We start from the raw sequence: 22,393 nt of genomic DNA on the forward strand, positions 1-22,393 counted from the left end.
AGAGGAATCCGTTGAGAGCACAAACAGTTGCAACCGCCGCCAAATTTGGTACTAAACACAATACACATGCGCAACTCAGATATGAGTGCTGATTGGCTAGTGTATTTTTGGATGATCACTCCTCAACATATTATTATCACTTTGCCCGACTAGATGATAGCAGTATTCATAATGACCGGTCAATTTGATAAATTATTGAAATTTATTACAATGCCCGATTTTGTTGGTCATTATTCATAATGATCGGGCATTATGAATAATGCCTGTATTAATCACTTTGTCCATAACCTATACACTAAAACCTCAATTTAGTGCCACTGTTTATTTATCTCTGAAATTGGCACTAGACTGAATTATTTCAAACAATATGAATTATGTAATATATACTATAATAATTCTATACCAACTTTAGATGTAAGAGTTTTGAAAATTGTGATATGATGATAAAAATGTTTGCAATGCAAAATCCTGCATTTAGTGATTTGCAGACATGGAAGGGTTTTTTTTGTTTATTATTTACAGGGAAGATTCATTTACAAGTATTCATTGGTGCTATTTAGCAGGGCAGTCTATTGAAGTTTGACTGTATACATGTTAAAAGTATATTTATGTTTATTAAAATTCTATACATGTATGCCTCACTTTACAACCTATCTGCTTAACGACCAATCGAGTTTCGACCTGCAGTTCGGGGAATCCCCTTTCTCAGCTTGAGTGTCGATCAGTGGTGAATGGTGACGTGTGCACTAAGCATACTATAATAGCCTTTTTATAAATAAATTTGAAGTTTGTTGCATAATTTGTATAATTTTACAACAATCCTATATTCCCGGCGCAAGCTCCTCGCTTATTGACCAATTCGCTTAACAACGTAGTCATCGGAACGGAACTTCGTCGTAAAGTGAGGAGTACCTGTATACAAGTACAACCAAAAATTTTAATTTTTGTTTTACATAAAATGTTTTTTATAGGTAGATTTTTATTATATCATATTTTTTCATTTCTGATTATAAGATTGCACTACATGTTGGGCTTGGCTCATCTCATTCTCAGATCACAACAAAAATAAAACCAGCATTAAACACTTTAAAAGTATAAGTTTTTAAGTTTTTTTGAAATATAGGTATCCCTTAGGGTCCATTTACACACAACAATGATGTGCCAGCACAGTGACCATTTGGTGACAGTGACGTCGAGCACAGCACAGTAATGAGTATTTACACACAACAGTGACGTGACCATGCTGTCAGTGAGTGGTCATGGACTTTTCTGAGGATGTATTGGCTATGATAGCTATGTTTCGATGAAGAAGAAAAAGAAATGCAATTAAGAAAGCACCGCAAGTGGGTACATCAAGCATGGCAAAAAAGATCAACAGAATAGGAGTTTCATACTCTTTATAAAAAATTGAGGTGACAAATCTATATTTTTTGAATATTTTCAAATGTCCCAGCATGCATTTCATATTTTATTAAACAAAACAGAGAAAATACTCATTTTGTATCTAATGTCCATATATTTCGAATGAGATAAATCAAATAGAACAGAGTGTTGATGCACAATTTCAATTAAATGTTCGTCATCCGTTGGAAAACAAAATTTACCATCAGTGAAAATATCATTCCCATCAAATGTACTTTTACGGTAAGGTCATGCCACTCCACTGCATGGCACTGTGACGGACGAGTCTGGACATGGTGGTTTAAAACTAGGTCAACGATTTCTCATAGGCAAAAATTCACCGTACTGTGCCAGCACGTCATTGTTGTGTGCAAATGGACCTTTATATAGCATGGTTTTTCAAAAAAGGGCTATGTTATGTGAATCTGTTCTACACAAAACAAAAGACAAATGTAAAACATAGGATTATGTTCCAGAAGTTAGCAAAAGTATACTATTTTTTTTCATTACTAAGAGAAATATGTTTATTAAAGCAATTGATATTTTAGTTAAATGAAGGTATTTTCTTTTTACGAAAATATCATTATCATCTGACATCTGAGCTTTTTTGTTGATGTTAATCAGAAATACCAGCAATGTCTTCATTTTTTTATTTTTATCATAATTTTCAATGGCTGACAAAATAAAAATATGTTATTAATTGATAATTTGTTCTAGCAGGTCACGTTTGTTCAGTCGAGTACCATGTGATTTTTTTTTCCAGAATTTGAGTTCAAATACCGTATTTGTAAAATCGTTGAACAAAACACAGCAGTACCTTGGTTCCCAACTGGAATAATTTGAGTACCAAGATACTGCTGTGTTTCATTCATCATTTTTACAAATGATTTCTTACCTACAGTTAAAAACAGTTTAATAACACTTACCTAAAAATCTTTAAATAAACTTTACTAGATACAAAGATTAATCTATAAAAACAAACCACAGTGACAGTCTTAAAGTCTAAAATCTGAAATAAACAACAATGATACCTGGTTGATAAGAAAGCTAGGACAAGGAATAAAAAATTCTACTATCAGTTTTCGTTAAAGTAAACCTGACAATAGGTACAAACAAATTTAAAAGTTCAATATTCTAAAATCTGTGGGCAAATTTGAGATAACACACATGCTTACTTGAATTAAAAAAAAATTGAATAATTGAAGTTGGCACCTAAAAATTGTGAAATTTTGTATGGAGGATTTCCAATACCGTGTTAAGAGCGAAACCAGAAGTCATGTTGTACAGGGATATCCCCAATTTTCAAACCATGTTGTAGAAACATCGTGTTATACAAGGGATACCTGTATTTAAAATGTTTGATATTTGTTCCATTTAAGAAACAGAATTTTTTTATTTAGTTTTATAAATTTTACAATAAAGCCTTGTTTATATAAGGCTAGATACCAAAACAAGGCAAAAACAACCACAGCAGAAAAAATCTGGCTAAAATACTACAATGATAAATGAATTAAATTCTATAGTACATACACTGCTTACAGAAAATTTTAAATACCGGAAACAAGGCATATAACAAACGTTCCAAGTCTTGTACATACATAATAGCTTGATATAAAAAAGATCTAAGCCCTGCATTTAGATATGTGTCGACAAGAATTATAGCGAGTAGCTTTCATATGAACACACAAGTATATATTACAGAGGGAAATAAATCCATTAAAACTTTTATAAGAAAAGAATTATATCAAAATACATAATATGGCTATTAAAATTCAATAACATTAAATATGATCAAGCAATATGCATAGATTTAGTGTAAGGAAGGTTACTTAACTTATTTAAAAGGAAATACACCTATCTAGCATCACAGTTATCTTATTCAAAGAAGACTGTTTGGCAGAAGACCATATTGGGAGGTCATAATTGACAATAGACCGAATAAACAGCTCTTAGTATTGAACTTTGATATAATGCTGTGACAGTGACTCCACATGATTCCACATCTAACAGCTAAAGTTTTAAAGTTTTAGTTATCTTTACAATTTTATTATTAAAAGTTAATTTCTCATCAAACAATTCCAAGATCATAAATTACTAGTGATGTAACGAATATTCGGTTACTACCCGGTATTCGGCCTATTTTTCACTATTCGGCCGAATACCGAATATTTAATCACTATTCGGCCGAATACTGAATACCTAAAAACAGGAGTAAGAAATAACAAAAACACAGTAAATTAATCATTTTTGTAACTTTTATTAATGCTGAACATTAAACTATAATTATTAAAGTTAATAAGAAATAGCATCTAACTCTAGTATTAAATTATTTCGTAATTAAATATTATTATAGCCTTTATCTAGCTCGATATCTTATGGCATTGATGGCGTGTAGGTTAGAATGTATCGGGCATTAATGTTATTGTTTAGTTAATTATATTATATTCGTATTCACATATATTTTAATATTTATACGATATATTTGAACTGTTCCACAACTGGGGAGAAACTAGACCATATTATGTCACCACAAAAGTATATTCTTAGGGTACTATTCAGTCTACAAATACGTAGTAAAAACAAAATTTTAGTGTTTAATTAAAGAGTTAAAATGATCGATTGCAAATAAAATAACATAAGTTATAACTTACATCTAAATACCAACAACTGCCGAATCGTATCGGGCTATTTACGGCTATTACATAAATTATAAACCAATTTGGCACTAGAGGTAGACGTTAGGCTCCATCTCATATTAACTTTAATAATTATAATTTAATTAATAAATTTAAATAATTTAGACCTAATGGAAGAAAAATCGTAGTGACAGCAGGCCAATAGAGAGCACGGTGCGCGATCTTTGCCATAATGCGGTTTGCGCGCCAATTTTCGTACGTGCGTTAATCAAGCCGAATATTCGGCCATGCGGCAATGTTCCTAGCCGAATATTCGGTATTAGGCTGAGGCTGAATATACTATTCGTTACATCACTATAAATTACATATTGAATTGTAAAGTTGTCAAAATGAAAAGAAAAATATGTTGGATTTTTTATTAGTGAAAAACACATTACAGTAGATTTTGAAAAGTTAATATTTAAATTTGTTGATTCCTTCCATTTAGTAAGATATATTAAATTTCTCTGTAGAGAAATAGTGACCCTATTTCTCTACTTACATTCTCAGCATAAGCATAAATAAGAGAAATATATCCTGAAAAAAGAAAATGTAAATAAGTGAGTAAAAATCTACTTAGGACAGAACTCCTGAGGGATGCCATACAAAGAAGAGAACTCAAAAAACTAAACTCAACAAGTTTGTTTTACATATTCTTAATAGTTATTAAACCACATGATGATTACCTGATCAATCTAATATAATTCAGAGTGTGTTTGTAGGAAAAGTGGTGGGACCATAGAATAAAAAGCATATATCAGATCAAAATATACAATATAAGTACACTTCTTTTTCTTAAAATTCCAGTGTTTTATTTTATATATAGATAAGATTGGTTATAAGTTATATATCTCTAATATTACAATGCTGAAAATTACTGTTTCTACAAGCAATAGGGTCATAAAAGTAATCAAATAAAATGTATTCAAAAGTTTTCAATTGGTTGTAATGTGATTGGCCTGTATAAATTTCTTTCTTTTTTGTGTAGCAGTTATCAGCAAAGCTTTCTATTGATTCAGAATATAACTATAATGTAGCTTTGGAAAAACAAAGGATAAAATTGTTGCAGCAGTGGCAGCAATATTTTAGTGAAAACTGCAAGAACATTATTTGAATTATTATAAGATAAATTTGAAATAATCATATATAAACTAGAAAACAAAAAAATTAAATGAGAAAAATTTATTGAATTAGCTTTCAAAGGTTCATAAGATTCCTGTGAGGAAATGGTTTAAAAAGAAAGATTTTAATTTATTACATCTCTTATAAATTGACTCATTATTAAATGAAATACTGTATTATATTTATAGTTTCTTTTATAGAAATGAGGAAGAAAACTCCAGGAAAAAATTAAGGGTCAGACAAAAATTACCTGCAACACTATTAATCCTTATAACAAATTTCACATTTAGTATGAAGCTTTTGGATTAGTCTGTATATACAAATCTCGGATTACTAGAGCCCATTACCATTTATTCTATTTTATTTCATAGCTGTTTAAGAAACAGTGAAGACCATAGCTGAGAAGACTTGTCAAGTTTTTTGTAAAAAAGAATAGATTTTTCACAGGCAGAAAAAATTTTATATATATCAAATTCAATTTTTGTGAAATTACTGACATTCATCAATAATGTCCTGTATACAGGATTAGAAAGAGGGTTTTTAGAGCTTCCCCAATGGGAAATGCTGAAAGCATTAATTGTATGGAATTTTAATATGATTAGAATTAATTCCTTGTTACCAGAGAAGTAGAAATTGTACAAAACACTAAACCCAAGTAAGAATTTCTTGTAGTAAAATGTACCGTACATCCTGTGTAAATTTAAAAAATGAAAAAATTTTGTGTAAAAAAAAATACCATTCAGGAGGTTCTAAAAATATTAGACAGGTTTGTGATCTAACCAGATAATAATAGTTAGGATAAAATCAATGCAAATAATAACTTTATAACTTAAAAAGAAACACAAAACAGTAAGAATTTAACTTATTAAAAATCATCTCTTTATTAGAGTGAAGAGAGTATGATATAATAATTGTAATATTAAAAATAGACAATTCTACAGCTAAAATTGAATCAAATAATTGATGAAGAGTTTTAATATCAATGAACAATTGATAAAATAACAAAATGTATCCTCTATGCTGACCTTCATGAGATAGAGCCCAATGAAACTAGCCAGTTGCAATAATAATCAATATTGGTGGCATTTTCATGTTTCTGACTTCCCATAACAATGATTAGATCATACTCATTGTACATTAAAGCTTGGAGGAAAGAACATTTGTTGTTAATTGATTGTACAGTACATTTTGCAAAAAAAAAAATGTTAAATAAGTGAATCAGAGTTAACCCTCAATGATGTATTCACAGTGAGTATGCAATTAGGAATCGTGAATACAGTAGCCAAAATAATGTATTTGACAGCACTTGATGTTAGTTTATTTCTGTTGTGATCTGAAGGTGGAACGATTCTACCTCAAAAATGTTTATCTAATAAATATTTTCTGGCTTCTTAAAACTTTTCTGCTGTTTTTGTGTGTAAATACAATGGTAGAAAATTCTGAAATTTTAAAAATTTCATTTGGATAAATTTCTTTTTAGAGAAAAATGTAATAGATATATCCAGTTCAGATGAAGAAAACAAAGAAATAAAACATTTTAATAGAGGAGATGATGATGATATTGTCATGTTAAGTGATGAAGAAGGGGAAATTGAAGACCCAAACAATAGTGGCTCTCATACTGATGATTGTCTAAATCGGCCAGATGCAGAAGGAAGAGTTCTGGTAAATCTTGGTCACCCTAGTGAAGATCCTGATATATATCTTGCACCTCAGTTATCCAGGATAGTAAAACCTCATCAGGTAAAATGGCAAACTTTTACTTTAAAAATAATGCATAAAATTGGTAAGATTTAACTAAGATAGGGTTAAAAAAAAAACATTTATTTTTAATTAATTTTGCATTTTCATAGTAATATGACATCCTAATCAAAAGCTTTCTAGAATTTAAATTTATCACAGATTTCTCTAAGACCAATTTTAAAATTAAATTAAAGAGCTGTTAAAATTAACATAAAATATAAAATAGAATTATAAACTATTCAAAACCATTCATTCTGTTGCTTGTTAAATGTTTTATTATTTGTTTGCATTTTTGTAGTACAGTAGAAATTTGTTCATCTGACACCTACAAGACCAGAGGGTACTGGATTATGTGGTGTATTTGTATTTTTTGAAAGTTCGGGAAGTTCTATGCAAACATTTTGCAATGTTCAGATTGTGGGCATTTGTTGCACATTTTATATCAGTGCACTTCTTTATGTTTCTGATTTGTTTATTCATGCTTTTTAATTAGTGTGAAAATGATATAACGTATAACTATACTGCATTAAGATTGATTGAAAAACCTACAAAAACTTCAACTAATGAACACATTTGAAATCTGCACAAAATTCTGATTTACAGCATATTAATATACCAGATTGTCATCAAACAATTCTGGATTATCAGCTGCTTTTTAGAGGATTTCAGATTAACTTCTACTGTGACAAAAATTTAGGTTTAATGACATCTTCATTTCATCCTCTTGTATTTTTCTATGAATTTTATAGCCTATTATAAAATTAGTTATAATTATTTTTTAAATTAAAATCCCTTTCAAGCAAATCAGAATTTTTTTTTATTAAATACCATATTACTTCAAATATAAGCTGCCTTCGAATTTCAGTTACAGTAGGAGTTTAAAATTGGAAAAAATAATAAAAAACAAAAACGATTTTATATATATGATTTGCATCAATCGCAAGGTATCTTCCTTTTTTAGGTCCCAAGAATGATTTTCTGTCCTTTTAGACACACTCCACTATAGTAGTGAAGTGCTTATGTTAGGAGTTTTGTGTGTCTATCAAATATGTGCACGCACATGCTTCGTTCAGTCAATGCTTCCATTTATTGGACACGTCCACACGCATGTGCAATGAGACAGTTTACTTTCGTTACCTAAGTTTTGTTCCATTCAGTCTATACATTGCGTATATCCATGCGCAAGCACAAAAAGGAACTGGACATTTTTATTTACAGTCACTGTAAGCTATAGTAAAAACTACCTGGTTCCTCTGGAATCTATAAACCACACCCCTTACTGTATATTCAGTGAAAAATTCTTCTGAACAACTACTTGATTCCAAGAATTTATAAAATTTATTTTAAACAAAATTAATACTTGATTTGCTTTTGTGGAGCATGTTATCAGATCGGCTTGACCAAGTTTGTTTACACTAAAATAATTTTTCCTTTGTGGTTCTCCCACAATGCACATTTATATCATCAACCATAAATCTTTTACCAGCTGCATGATTTCCTATTTCTCCAGTGCACAATATAACTTTTCTTTTGAATTCAGCATCATATGTAAACCATTTTTCCTTTATTAGTGAGTATGGGTAATAAAAAAAATTTGATTCTACACAGCTGCTATCAAACAACAACTGGATAAAATCAGAAAAGTGTGAACAGGGAACCATCAAATAAACTGCTGTCAATGATTGCAATACTATGCACATGCATAGAGTGTAAAGTAAAGACCCAGTTGTTGTGGGAACTGGGAGATCAACAGAAATAAGAAGTTAAAATATTTGCATTGAATTTAAGCCACGTCTTAATTTCGCATCTTAAAAATGGAATAAAAAGTGTGGCTTAAATTCGAAATAGTAAGGTTTATATTCAAAACTGTATTAACTGTAGTAAGTGGGGTGTTTCTGTATTTCACAATTTAGAAAACAAAAACTTAAAAGGTATTTGAATATTTTTATAAAAAAGAAAAAATAATATATGCTAAAGTCAATATATGTTTAGAATTTAATTTTTGTTGCTTAGTGTAATATATAAACGATTCAGTAATTTGTAATGAGTATTGAAAAATCACATAAGCTTGTAAATGAACAAATTTAATTGGTTTCAGGTGCTTTTGCTTAAGGCATTGCAAACTTTTTCAAGAACATTTGGATAGAACAATGTTCCATTTCATTCTCAGTGTTCCTGAAGAAATTTACAATGTCACAAGTAAAAGTATCCAAAACCTGATTAAATCTATTCTTTCATGTGACAACTTTTTTGTCTGTTCACAAATTATCACATCTTTCACTTACTAATTTTGGTGTACATCTCTCTTAATTTTTCATATATTAGCTCAACCTAACTCCTTTATTCAGGATATGACCTTGATGTAATTTCATTTTAAGATGTTTTCATATTCTAACATTCTAACTCTTTTGATATATTTGATGATGTTGATTTAATCAAAACTAGTAATAAATTTGTTACTAATTAATAAAGCAATAAATAACTATTAATAATAAAGCTTTATTAATTATTTTTATCCCAATTTTAAATTCCAATGCATGTTATTAACCTGCTCTTAATACATTTATTGGAATAATAATACACAGACAGATGTTATCAAAATATCTATTTTAGAAGTCTCATTTAGATTTGGGATTTTAATTCTAATACACTGGCAAAAGCTGTAAAATAAAGATTTCTGCAAATTTAATTAGAAATCATTTTTTATAATTTAAGGCCAGTTTATAGTCCAACAGCAACATGGAATTTCAGCATTGCTAGCTGTCACTGGACAAGAACATCATTTGGTTTATATTCAAACTCTGTACGGTGTTGAAGTTAAATAATGTTCATTTTTGGAGTTGTGTCACTAGGTCAGAAGGGACACCTGTAATTTGACATCTGGTGGAGCAGAAGAAATGAAAGTGGTGGAACTTTGCAAACTTCACTGTTGCAGTACCACACTGCCTTTGGATTATAAACTGATCCTTAATTTAAAGAATAATCATGTAGTTACAAACAAAAACTTAATGTGAAACTTTCAGTTGAAATCAAAATTGTTAATATAACCAAAAACTCAATTTATCTATAGAATTATAAACATAAAATTAAAAATTTATTGTTTTTTAATTGTGAAATAATAATAATAATAATAATTTTTTTTAATGTAATTTAGATTGGAGGAATTCGTTTTCTCTATGACAATGTTGTAGAAAATCTGAAACGATATCAAACTTCAACTGGATTTGGTTGTATTTTAGCTCATAGTATGGGATTAGGTAAAACAGTGCAAGTAAGAATATTTTTTTAGTATTATTTTTTAAATAAAACTAAATAAAATTTCATAAATTTACTAATGTGTTTATTTTTTCAGGTCATTTCATTTGTAGATATTTATTTATGCCATACATCAGCTCGATCCGTTCTATGTATCGTACCAATTAATACCATTCAAAATTGGATGGCTGAATTTGACATGTGGTTACCAGCAAAGAGTTCTTTGACGGAAGAACAACTAAAGAAAGGAGATATCCGACCAAGGAATTTTAACATTTATTTATTGAATGAAAATTACAAAACAACATCGGCAAGGGCTAACTTAATAAGTAAGTTAAATTAATATGTTTTTTGAGTAGTTTTACGGAAGTTACAAATAAAATTCAGAAATAAAACACTGAAATAAAAAGTTTTTTACTTTTGTACATGAAGAATAATTATTAGGCTTCCATTTAACTGTTTGATGAATTAGAATAATAATTCTAATGTGTTTTTTTTATTTGTGTGTAATATTTAAAATAGGTGCTGTTAATATATTGTTTGATTGGATAAAACATGGATCATATGGGCAATCTATAACTAGGTGTGCCTCCTGGGCATTCTTTCTATGGGAAACTGGTCCCTATTTAGGTGTTAGACAAATGAAGAAAACTTGGAAAACTTCAAATGGCCAGCCTGTTGGTCAGGTGCAAACCCACAATCAACTACAGTGTTTGGTGAATCTATTCACCCAGTGAATGACAATTTGAAAATTAAACTAATTTTAAATTGTTGATAGATTTTTTACTGTTTCTTTGAATATTATATATTTTTTTAATTTAATTGCCATACCCTAATTTATGTGATCTGCAAACATTTTGTTTTAGTTACTCTTTATGCATTTTATTTTTCTTATTTATTCTACGTCAGTTTGATGTAGAAATAATAGTTTGAATTGTTAGTAACTTATAAATTTTTATGTTGTTATTTTTAACTATCTGATAATTTCTTACCTCTCTGGAAAGTTTTTGAAATTCATTATTGTAATTAATGGGCCATATTTCAAATCTTTTTTATTTGTAGTTTGGCTATTATATCCATGTCATAAGCATAAACAAAACAAGTCAAGAGTAAGTTTATATGGAGAAGTATTACCAGGAAGTGTACCTTATCTCATTGGAGTCTTGCATTTGTAATACAAGCAAATATAGAATTTTCTTTGGATAATCACAAATTAAGGCTGTTATGAAAAATTAAATTTAAACAATATGAAGGTTATTAAAAATAGATTCATGAAACACTTTAGATTTCAAGTGTCACCATAAGAAAAGGTCTAGTGGGTTCATAGTGGTTAAACATTCTGGCTATTCTTTTGCTCCCCAATATTTAATCCACCTTCTTGGAAACCTTTCATCCAAACTGTTTTGTACTTCCAAAACATAATGGGGAATTTCATCATGCTGAAATATTACATTATTGTTATGGGCCTAGCCAATACTGGGTTATCTTTCTTCCTGAATGATGCAATTTATTGTAGGTATGATAACAATATGTAACAGATGTAGATAAATGGGAGCTGTAAGACTGTCTTCAATAAAACAAAGTCCAGTAATTCAATTTATCAAGATTCCTACCTAGACATTAATTTTAACTGGATGATATCTGTATGCCTACTTGAATTCTCTGGAAATTTCCTTAGATCAAATTCAGCAACTTCAATTAACAGGACCATTTGGATTAAAAAAAAAAAAAAGATGGGTAACCTTATCAGGGAAATATATCTGATTTAGCAAGATTTTGAATTATTTTTTTTGGTAAAACTTGTACAAAACTCCACTCTTCTATCAAAATTGAGATAGTACTTTTTATTATTCTATCTAAATATTTTGTAAATTTCAAAGTAATTAATTAATTAATTAGTATTTCTAGTCTTAGTCTTTTATCTTTTCTGTTATTATATTTAGCATAGGCATATTTGCAATATTTAAAATGGCATTTTCTGAAATGAAAACAAGAATCTCTGCTTAATTTTAAAAGATTTTTTTTAATAGAAATTTATATATTTTTACATTTCTGTTCATTGTAATTTATGTTTCTTAACATTTGAAAATATGAAACAGAAATATTCTTTTTATAATTAAAAACATCAACAGGATTTTAAAATTGACAATAATAATTACACCAATAATTTTTTTAGTGGAATGGCAGAAGATGGGAGGAGTGTTGTTAATGGGATATGAAATGTATCGAATGTTAGCACTCAAAAAGTTGTCTAAAAAAAACAATCGAAGAAAGAAACGGCAAAGAGAAGAAACTATAGTGAATGAAGTGGAAGACGATGCTCAGATTAAAAAGTTATTGGATGGTAATAATTTGTTTAAAATTTCATTTTCTTGTTATTTTAAATTACTATTTGGCACGTTAAATGTTTCATTGAATTTTGTGTAATCTGGATATTCTGCAACAAAACAAATTACTTTTAAGACAAATTTCAATTGTCTTAAAAGTAAATTTTATGTCTAATAATAAATATTTGCATTTAAACATCTGACCATACACCATTCTCTCTGGTTGATGAAGGACACTGGTATTCTTGTGCTAGTACAGTAAGACCCCACTTAATGCGGCGGATATGTTCCTAGACGACAAAGCGCTAAATGAAACAGTATTAAACGAGGTCATTTTAACATGGAGTAAATTGGAAAAAGGGAACACACGACTAAAAATAAGCAGATTTTACTATAATTTTAAATTATTTTTATATTAATTTGCATAATAATATATATTAATTAACACACAAACATATGCACACAAAAGTGTAAAGTTCATTTTTTGTAACAAAAGTCCTATCTTTTTTGCAATTCTTGTTTTTGCAATAAAATTGTGTAGTTTCATTTGTTGCTTTTTTCTTTTGTTAAGCAAATGTCGATAGCAAGAGATAGCATCCAAAACATCATTGTTTTGCTTTTGCATTCCTTTCAAAATCTGGATCATTTGCTACAATTTTGATCAACGATTTCAGTTATTGTTATCAAACTTTCACTAATGAAATCTGTAGAGAAATTCTTTGGGTTCTTCATTTTCAGAAACTCTATTTTCCAGTTCTACATGAATTCCTTGTTCTGCCAGTTCTTGAAGGTCGTCGTTGATAAGGCTCTCACCAGAAACCTGCAGTAACTCCTCAATATCCTGCTCGTCTACATCTCCTAGTCCTGCTGTATCGATGAGGTTGACAATTTGGTCAACCAAATGATACAGCAATAGGCTTTTCTCATTGAGAATTCTTGGATACCTTCAAGCCGTAACTTCTTCCATACTCTGTTCATGCATTGATCAGTTAATTCTTGCCAAGTGAAATCAATATTGCCTATGGCATCCATGATGTTATATTTGTTTCAAAATTGCACCAAACATACATAGATTTAAGGAAAGTACAGCACTATGACCAATTGCCACCTTTTATTGATTGGTTTGTGTTCGGGAATAATTGTATTATACGAATCAATGAAATTCTGCAATAATTTGAATCGGCGTAAATTTTTTTAGCTTTTTTTAAGGCTTTGAGCAGACCGCATTATATCAAATCAGTGTTAATCGAGGCAGTGTTAAGCAGAGTCTTACTGTATTTAAAAGTTGCTAAACTTGTGGAATTTTATTTTCACACAAAAAGTGTGAAATATGGCATCATGATAGATGATACAAAATGTCTAATAAAAAGTTAGCTTGAATACAAATTGCTTAATGTAATGATTGTCTTCATTGTAAGATATCTATATTTGAATAATAATATAATTAGTTTTGTACTGTACAGTATTTCTAGCAGAATTCACAAGACCATACAATAATAGATGTATTTTAAATCAGTAAACATGCATAGGTTACTGTAGTAAACTATCAATTTTTGATGTTTCAGAAAGATTAAGCAAATCTAGCACTGATATTCATAGTTATGACAGGTGAATAATTATAATCAGTTGCCAAAAAGACCATTTATGGTGTTTTTTCCATTTAAGTAAATCTACAAGCCTAACAGTTGTTTGCTTTACATATAATATTCATTTTAGCTTTCTGTCTGTCTATTTTAAATCTTTAAATTGTTATAATTACTGTTTATTTTAATTTAAACTGTGGTTTGTCTTTAAAAAATTATTCATTGTGAAATAGTTTTATCTTTAATATATTTTTATGTTGTACAACGTGAAATTTCTACAATTAGAATGCTGTCAGATGAATGACAAGATCATTTTCAATTTCAAAAAGCAAGCTGTCAACACCACAGGATGACAGTTTGGTTTTTTAATGTTATATATTATATATAATATATTTAATATGTAATTTAACTAATTCTACATATAAAATTTATGGTATCGTTTTGGATTGCAAAGTGTTCATATTTTTATCACTTGATTATTATCTATATAATTCTTGACTGATAGGAGCATGTTTTTAATTGATATTTTTCAATGTCATTTTAATTCCTTTTTTGTATTAGGATGATGATAAACTAAAATGGGAATTTATGATTGTTACAGATTTATCTGATTAAGTTATGTAATGGGAGAATCTTTTTTAATTAGAATATAAATTTTTATATTCACTTTTTACTTATTGTCCTGGATTTTTATTAATGCATTTTAAAATAATAAGGAGTTTTTACTTTTATGGCTGTTATGTATGTATAACAATGAAAAGTATTGGAATTATGTAAAATTTGACCCTTCCTGTTTTTTGAAAATCTCCATGTTTTGAAACCTTCCAAACCCAAAAAAAGTCAAGGAAAGGGGGAAAAATTCTATGGGTTTGTGTGTATATGTTGACGTCTATTTCATGTAATATTTCAGGATGGGCTAATGATTAAGAAACAAAATTTTGCAGGTAGCTTGTGTTTTAAGGGCATTGATGCAATTAAATTTTGGTGGTTAAAGGTCAACAGGGCAGGGAGATAGAAGAGGGGTGCACTTAATGAAAATTTTACATGTTATTACCATTTAAAAATTTTTAATAAAACTCATTTCTACTCTCAAAATTAAACTTTTTGTCATTTTATAATAATTAATAATATAAAACTTTTATGAAAAAAATCTCATAACAGATGGTGCCTCACACAATTTATTTATTAATAGTATGATTAATAATCTAACAAGTAAGTTATTTTTAAATAAAATTGCTTAACAACCAAGAAAGTTATCCAACCCATTGCTAGATTTTTTTGAAAATAGAATCAGTTAACTAATTTTGTTGCCAAATTAGTCCACCAAAAAATTGAAGAAATTTTATCAGTGATTTGAAATTAACACAAAATATAAAAAAATAAATGCATAATTTAGAGGCATACAACACTTAATACGAGGGTAATTAAAAGTTCTGGAAAAATAATTGACCCAGAGCAAGACTTAAATCTGCAATTCCTGCAGACTGTGCAGATGTGTTGCCACTTATGCTACCTGAACTTTCATCCAATCTTCACCTCCCACAAGAGAGCTGCGAGTTTGAGTCCCACTCCAGTCCAATTCTTTTTTCCAGCACTTCTAAATTAAATATTGATTTATTTATAGTTATTAAATTTATCCAAACGTAGTGCCTAATGTCTGTCTCTAAGCAAAATTACTTAATATATAATTATTAAATGGTAGCTGTAAAGGATATATATTCCTGAATATTTAATTATAATACTTAAATATATTGAAGCTACAATAAAGGTCTAGAACAGGGGTGGCAAACCTATGGCATGCATGTTCAAAGTGGCATATAAGGAGAAATCATTTGGCCTGTAACGTATCATACAATTTTGATTCATCATCTGTCTTTTTTTAATCATCCTTTCAGTTTATCACCTGATCATCATTTTTTCAGCAAGCTTTTTCACTGGTGTTGGGATGTTTAATTGAAATTGAGGAAATCTTGTCACGATTTCCTCAATTCCAATTCTTCCACATTTTATAAGCAAATTAATTGTTTGTTTCAGTCAAAGATTAAGAAGTTTTTAAATTATGATATTAACAATTAAATATTAGTTTATTGGAAACTTTCATGTTGACAAAGCAGAGAGTACACGATATTCCATACATGAAATGATGTTAGTCACAGTGCATCTTCCCATCTATCTTTCTCTCCCCATGTCATTGCATCACCAACGAAGCAGTTTCCAAAGATGATAATCCTAGATGAGATGATAGAATAGTTCGTTGAGTAAAAAGGGAATTAGCTGTAATTTCTTTGGGAGTAGTGTTGCAATATTAACTTTATCTGAAATAAGATTACAAATTTATTTTTTAGAACACAATAAAGCATGCATATCCACATATAAATTGAGAATTTTCATGTTTCTTTTGGAAAATTAAATCTGGATTTCCCAATCACTTTCCATTCTTAAGCTTGATGTTTATTAATGAATGTACCATGCTTGTAATATAAACCATTAATTTTTCTAAACAGATAAACTTTAGAAAGTATTCAAAATAATCTGAATTGAGAGTTTTCAATAGAATCAAAATCAGAATTGGGAGAAACTTTGGTATCATTCCATCACTATTTTTTACATTTATTCTAATTAAAGCATATTCATTCAATTTCTTTAAATATCATTATTTGAAGTCTAAAACTTTGGCATGCATACTTAGCTTTAAAGATGTTTATCTTTAAAACTAAGTATACTTACTATGTGGCACATGAGCTCAAAAAGGTTTGTCATTCCTGGTCTAGAAGAATTGCATGCAGTTCACGAGCTATGGTTTGGTCATCCTGGGCATTTAGTAACATGTATATTTTGCATACTGTATCATTAAATATTAAATTTAAAATTTGGAGTGAAAAATAGTCATGTCAATAAAGAAATTTGTTAGAAAAAAAGTGCAGACAAAAGTTTATAATAAATTTTTCCTATTGAACTGTCTATCACCAAGTGAAGTGGACACTGAAAAAAATTGTAGTGAAGTGATACTGTGTTTTATGAAATTTGGAAGTTACTACCAAGAGATATTTCATCGGAAAAACATTAACTAAAGAAAAATTCTGCTGGATATGCCTGCACTTTTAAATACTCTTTAGATTTTAATTTAAATTTAATTTGTATACTAGTACTTTTTATATATTAACAGGACTTATTATACTGGAAAATATTTCTTCATCCATATTTTCCAGTATAATAAGTCCTGTTAATATATAAAAGTACAAGTATACAAATGAAATTTAAATTAAGATAAAAAGGACCACAAAGGCATAATAATTATCAGGTCAGTCCATAAGTTCATGCGTATTTTTATCTACAAAAAAAGCAGCAGAAAATTTTAATTAAATTTTATTTCAATCTATAATGTATTCACCATTATTTTGTACAATTTCTTGCCATCTTGATGGTAGCTTTTTAATCCCGTCTTCATAAAATGATTTCGATTTTGAATCAAAATATTCAGAAATAGCCTTTTTTACATTGTTTTTATCCTCAAAAGTTTTCCCTTTTAAAAAATTCTGCAAACTGCAAAAAAGATGATAATCACTGGGAGCAATATCTGGCGAATATGGTGGATGAGGTAAAATTTCCCAGTTGTAGCTTTCAAGTTTCTGTATAGTTATTTTTGCAGTGTGTGGTCTGGCATTGTTATGCTGCAAGAGAACCTGCTTTCTGTTCACTAACGACGGTCGATTTTTTTTTCATTTTCATTTTTCATTTAAATGCTCTAATTGCTCACAATACATTTGAGCTGTAATTGTTTGATTAGGTTCTAACAGCTCAAAGTGAATTACATCTGACATATCCCACCAAACAGACAGAAGAATTTTTTTTGGATGCAACCCACCTTTTGCAGTCGGTTTTGGCTGCTTGTCGCGATCCATCCATTGTCTTTTTCTTGTCACATTATTATAGAGGATCCATTTTTCATCTCCAGTAACCAGCTTACCAAGAAAAGGTTCTAAAGCAATGCGGGATAAAAAAGACGTGCAAATGTTTACATGTTGTTGTCGGTTAGCTATTGACAGTTCATGTGGTATCCATTTTCCTAGCTTTGAAACTTTTCCAATTTGTTGTAGGTGTCTATGAACAGTTTCATGGGATGAATTTAAACATTCCACAATTTCATCAACTGTTAAAGATGGTTCTGCTTCAACTAGTGCAGAGAGAGCATCATGATCAAAGTCAACGGGTCTTTCCAGTACAAGCCTTATCCTCCACACTAAAATCATTGTTTCTAAATTTTTCAAACCACTTCTGCACAGTCCTTGCACTAATTACAATTTGATTATGTACCGTATTTATATTTTTGGCTGCATTTGTAGCATTCTCACCACTTAAAAATAAAAAGTATAAAACATGTCTTTTATATTCATCGGTTACTTCCATTTTAACGAAAATAAACAACTGAAATGTTCACAATTCTGAACAGTATTATATGAATGAGATCCAATTTAACACTTCAGTGTAAAAATTATCACATTAGACTGACATTTTTAACAGCAAAACAAGGTTTTTCTCAAGGTCATAAAAATGTGCATTGACTTATAAACTGACCTGATAATTACTCTTTAGATTTACTTTTACTTTGAAAATGATTTTTATTAAATCATACTTTTTTAAAATCAAATTAGCATCTGTGTAATTACAAAAATTAGAAAATTAAATGCTTTGTTTTTATAAATCTGACTGTGATATATATTTATAAATAAGAAAAAATAAAACTAGAATATATGTCGGATTATTTTTTGATTAACATAAATAGTAATTCTGTTATCCATTTTTTGATAAATAATTTAATTTTTATTTTAAGATATCTATTGTGCACTTGTTAATCCTGGACCTGATCTCATAATATGTGACGAAGGACATCGTATTAAAAATTGTCAAGCAAGTACATCCATGGCTCTGAAAAGCATTCTTACAAAGTATATCATAATAATTTATTTGGATACAAATTTTATTTTTTATATTTTATCATGTAGTAATAAAATTTATTTTATTTAACTATAGAAGACGAATTGTTCTTACTGGCTATCCTCTACAAAATAATATGTTGGAATATTGGTGCATGGTTGATTTTGTACGCCCAAATTATCTAGGCACACGTTCTGAATTCTGTAACATGTTTGAAAGACCAATACAGAATGGTCAGTGCATTGACAGTACGCCTAGAGATCGTCAGTTAATGCGCTTCCGTTCCCATGTTCTTCATAGTCTTCTTGTTGGATTTGTTCAAAGGTTAAGATATGACTAAACTCTTTTAATTGATAAATTTTAGTGAAATAATTATACTGTTCTATTAAATATTTAGATTTATTTTTTATAAAATATAATAAAACTAAAATATTATAAATCAAGATTGCAATATATAGATATGTTATCACATTGCGCTTTTTTTCTTTTTCATTTTGAATGAAGATAGATAAAAATAAATTTGATAACATATCTATAGATCACAATATTGAAGTTATAAATTATTAATATAGTTTTTTATTTTATGATCTGAAATTATGTGCATTTTCTCTACTAAGAATAATTAAAATATTTAATCAAGAGTTAATCAAGATAAAATAGTCAATATTTAATTGACTATTTTTTTAGCTAATAAATGAAAAAATTGGCTGTTACATCAACATAATAATAGTGCGATTTTTGAATTTCAAATCAATAAAACTGACAAAAAAAAATTTTTACATAAATTATACACATAACTTCTATTTACAAAAACAAATACAGCAAGTCCTCACTTAATATTATTGATAGGTTCTTGGAAACTGACATAAAGCAAAATGACATAACGAAACCAATTTTACCATAGGCTAAATAATATAAATAAGATATAATTTGATTAATATAATTTCAGTTGGATTGTGTTTTCAACCTCCAGTATTTATTTTCCACTTCATAGAATCAATTTATTGTTTATGAAGAAAATTCAATAATAATAGTTGTAAATGACTTGTAATCATTTATAAATATTGTTGAAATATTCTTTCCTCAACAATGTTATAATGAAACAACAATAAGTGAAAGCTTGCTGTAGTATATAAAATAAGACAATTACCTGAATTCACTGTAATATAGATGGATTTATTCAGATTAAAAACTTAAAAATCTTTAGCCTTAATTTGAAATACTGTATCATTTTGAGAAAGCTAACAAAAGTTAATCTCCATTTATTCAGATTGCCCATAGCCACTGCCTCAAAAGAATTAAATTCTAGATAAAAACAGATTTGTATTCCTTCTACAGATGCTATAACAGATTTCTAAAATGTAGTTTATCTCATATATGTAAGTGTAAATGGATGTATTCTACATGAATACCTCATTGAATATAGATGTGGTATTTGCTTGGATAAACATTCAACTAAACAATACAATTTTCAATTATTCAATAAGTTTGTTGGATTCAAGATATTAGTTATCATGGACAGATTAATATTGAACTTTCCTTCATGTTGAAATAATATTCTTTTCATCTTGTTTCTCAATATTCTTATCTATGATCCTATTGGTTTGCTATAGTTAGTAATTATTTTTTTCTTTCCTGCTTTAACTCTTTTAAAACTGAAAAGTTATAAATTATTATATAAATTTCCTTTTATATATATTTAATATATAATAAAATAAAATAAATATATATGTATTTATTTATTTATTTTTATTATATCTGAAAAAGCATTTTTTTTAAAGATGAAAATATTTATAAAATATATAAAATAAAAGAAGCAAATAAAGAATAGGTTTGAGAATCCTTTTGATTTATCAATAAATCATTTTTGGCTTATAATATTTTACAAAAATTTAAATTGTTAATATTCCTTAGAGTGTTATTAGATTAAGAATAAGGTTTTGTTTGCTAAACTATTAAAGAAATTTAAGAAAAAGTACAGTGCAAGATGAAAAGTTAAGGTTGCCTATGATTTTTTCAGTAAAATATTTTAGGATAGTTACAGCTGAGTGACTAGACACTGTGCAAATAGAAGTACAGTAGAAACTGCTTGGGCAACCACCTGCATTCGATGGACACCTATCAAAACAGACAAAAATTTCTGGCATGGAATAGTTTATACATAGAGTCTTCGTTTAAGTTACCTGTATTAAACGACCACCTGTGTAACGTGCCCACGGGCATCGATTTTTGGTCCTAAACAACATCAATTTGGTCTGAAACATCAACTGTAATAAGCGACCACTTCCACGAATATATCTGGTCTAAACTCTTGTTCGAGCCCACCTTGGACACGTCTCCCACTTTTGAAATTAGGTGCAGGTGTTAATGAATTAGTCTAGCAACAAAAGAAATTCATTTCAGTTTGTTTGAAATTGTCCGAAAAACGAAAGAAATGTGAAGTGCTGTCGTTAGAGGATCAGGTTAAAGTTATCAGAAAAAGTGAAAATGGTTTATCGCAACGGCAATTAGCCACAAAGTTTAACTGTGGGAAAACAAAATTTATTTTACCGTAGACCTACAGTATTTTCCTTAGGAGTATAAAATATTGTATATGGTACAATTAATCGGCTGGTCTCATCGTTTGATAAAATTTATTTTATTTTATTTTATTTTATAAACTCATTTACAGTACATGTGCAATAAATAGTTTCTGTATCAACCTACCTTATTTCTGCAATATTTTTATAAAAACAATATTCAAGTAATTTTCGCAGGCAAACAATAAACACATTAACACAAAATCAGTTTTACAGGCAACCTTCCTTTTTCGATTCCACGATTGTCATTGATGTAATGAAATCGTATTAGGAGAAGAAATAATAAAATCGTTTTATTATTAATTAATAATTTTTTATTGTACTTAAGAAAATATTAAATATTTAAAAATACAGTATTTTTAAAGTTAAAATAAGATTAAACTAATGAAAACCAAAACCAAAGTGGTGGAGAGATACCATGCACTTTTATGTTGATGAGTTAATACACGTAACTGAGGAGCAAACGAAGAGAACCAACTTGAATTAATTATCTCGGAAAAAAGAAAGTATGCATTTTAATCGAGAAAATACAAATATTGTATTAACCTTTAAAATACTGGTATTAAATCTGTCTTATAAAATCACGACGACTTCTGTTAATCGAGTTATCTGATAAGAATAAAATACAGTCCCAAAGTAGATCTATTGTTAAAAAAATTCTCTTATTTTTGCTCACCTCGAGTTTTGCTTAGTATATATGACTTTTAGCCATATCTGTGAACAAAATATGTGTAGAAATATGGTATTACAGCACCACCTGTATTGGACAACCA

General features: G+C 28.7%; 2 protein-coding genes across 3 annotated transcripts in view; one reads left to right on the top strand and one right to left on the bottom strand.

The window, feature by feature from the left end:
- LOC136989770 (cation-dependent mannose-6-phosphate receptor-like) overlaps positions 1-22,393 on the bottom strand; it is a 213,176-nt gene that overhangs the window by 50,862 nt on the left and 139,921 nt on the right. The window lies entirely within an intron of this gene.
- Positions 1-22,393, top strand: part of LOC136989767 (helicase ARIP4) — a 57,777-nt gene that overhangs the window by 24,920 nt on the left and 10,464 nt on the right. For both annotated transcript variants that reach the window (XM_067288025.1, XM_067288026.1), the window contains exons 6-11: positions 6,679-6,941; positions 10,096-10,212; positions 10,294-10,525; positions 12,373-12,540; positions 18,938-19,052; positions 19,138-19,365. In XM_067288025.1, coding sequence (XP_067144126.1) covers positions 6,679-6,941; positions 10,096-10,212; positions 10,294-10,525; positions 12,373-12,540; positions 18,938-19,052; positions 19,138-19,365 — 1,123 coding nt within the window. The remainder of the gene's footprint in view (positions 1-6,678; positions 6,942-10,095; positions 10,213-10,293; positions 10,526-12,372; positions 12,541-18,937; positions 19,053-19,137; positions 19,366-22,393) is intronic.

Source organism: Centruroides vittatus, unplaced genomic scaffold (assembly GCF_030686945.1).
Source record: "Centruroides vittatus isolate TY-2023 unplaced genomic scaffold, ASM3068694v2 scaffold_769, whole genome shotgun sequence".
NCBI lineage: Eukaryota > Metazoa > Arthropoda > Arachnida > Scorpiones > Buthidae > Centruroides > Centruroides vittatus.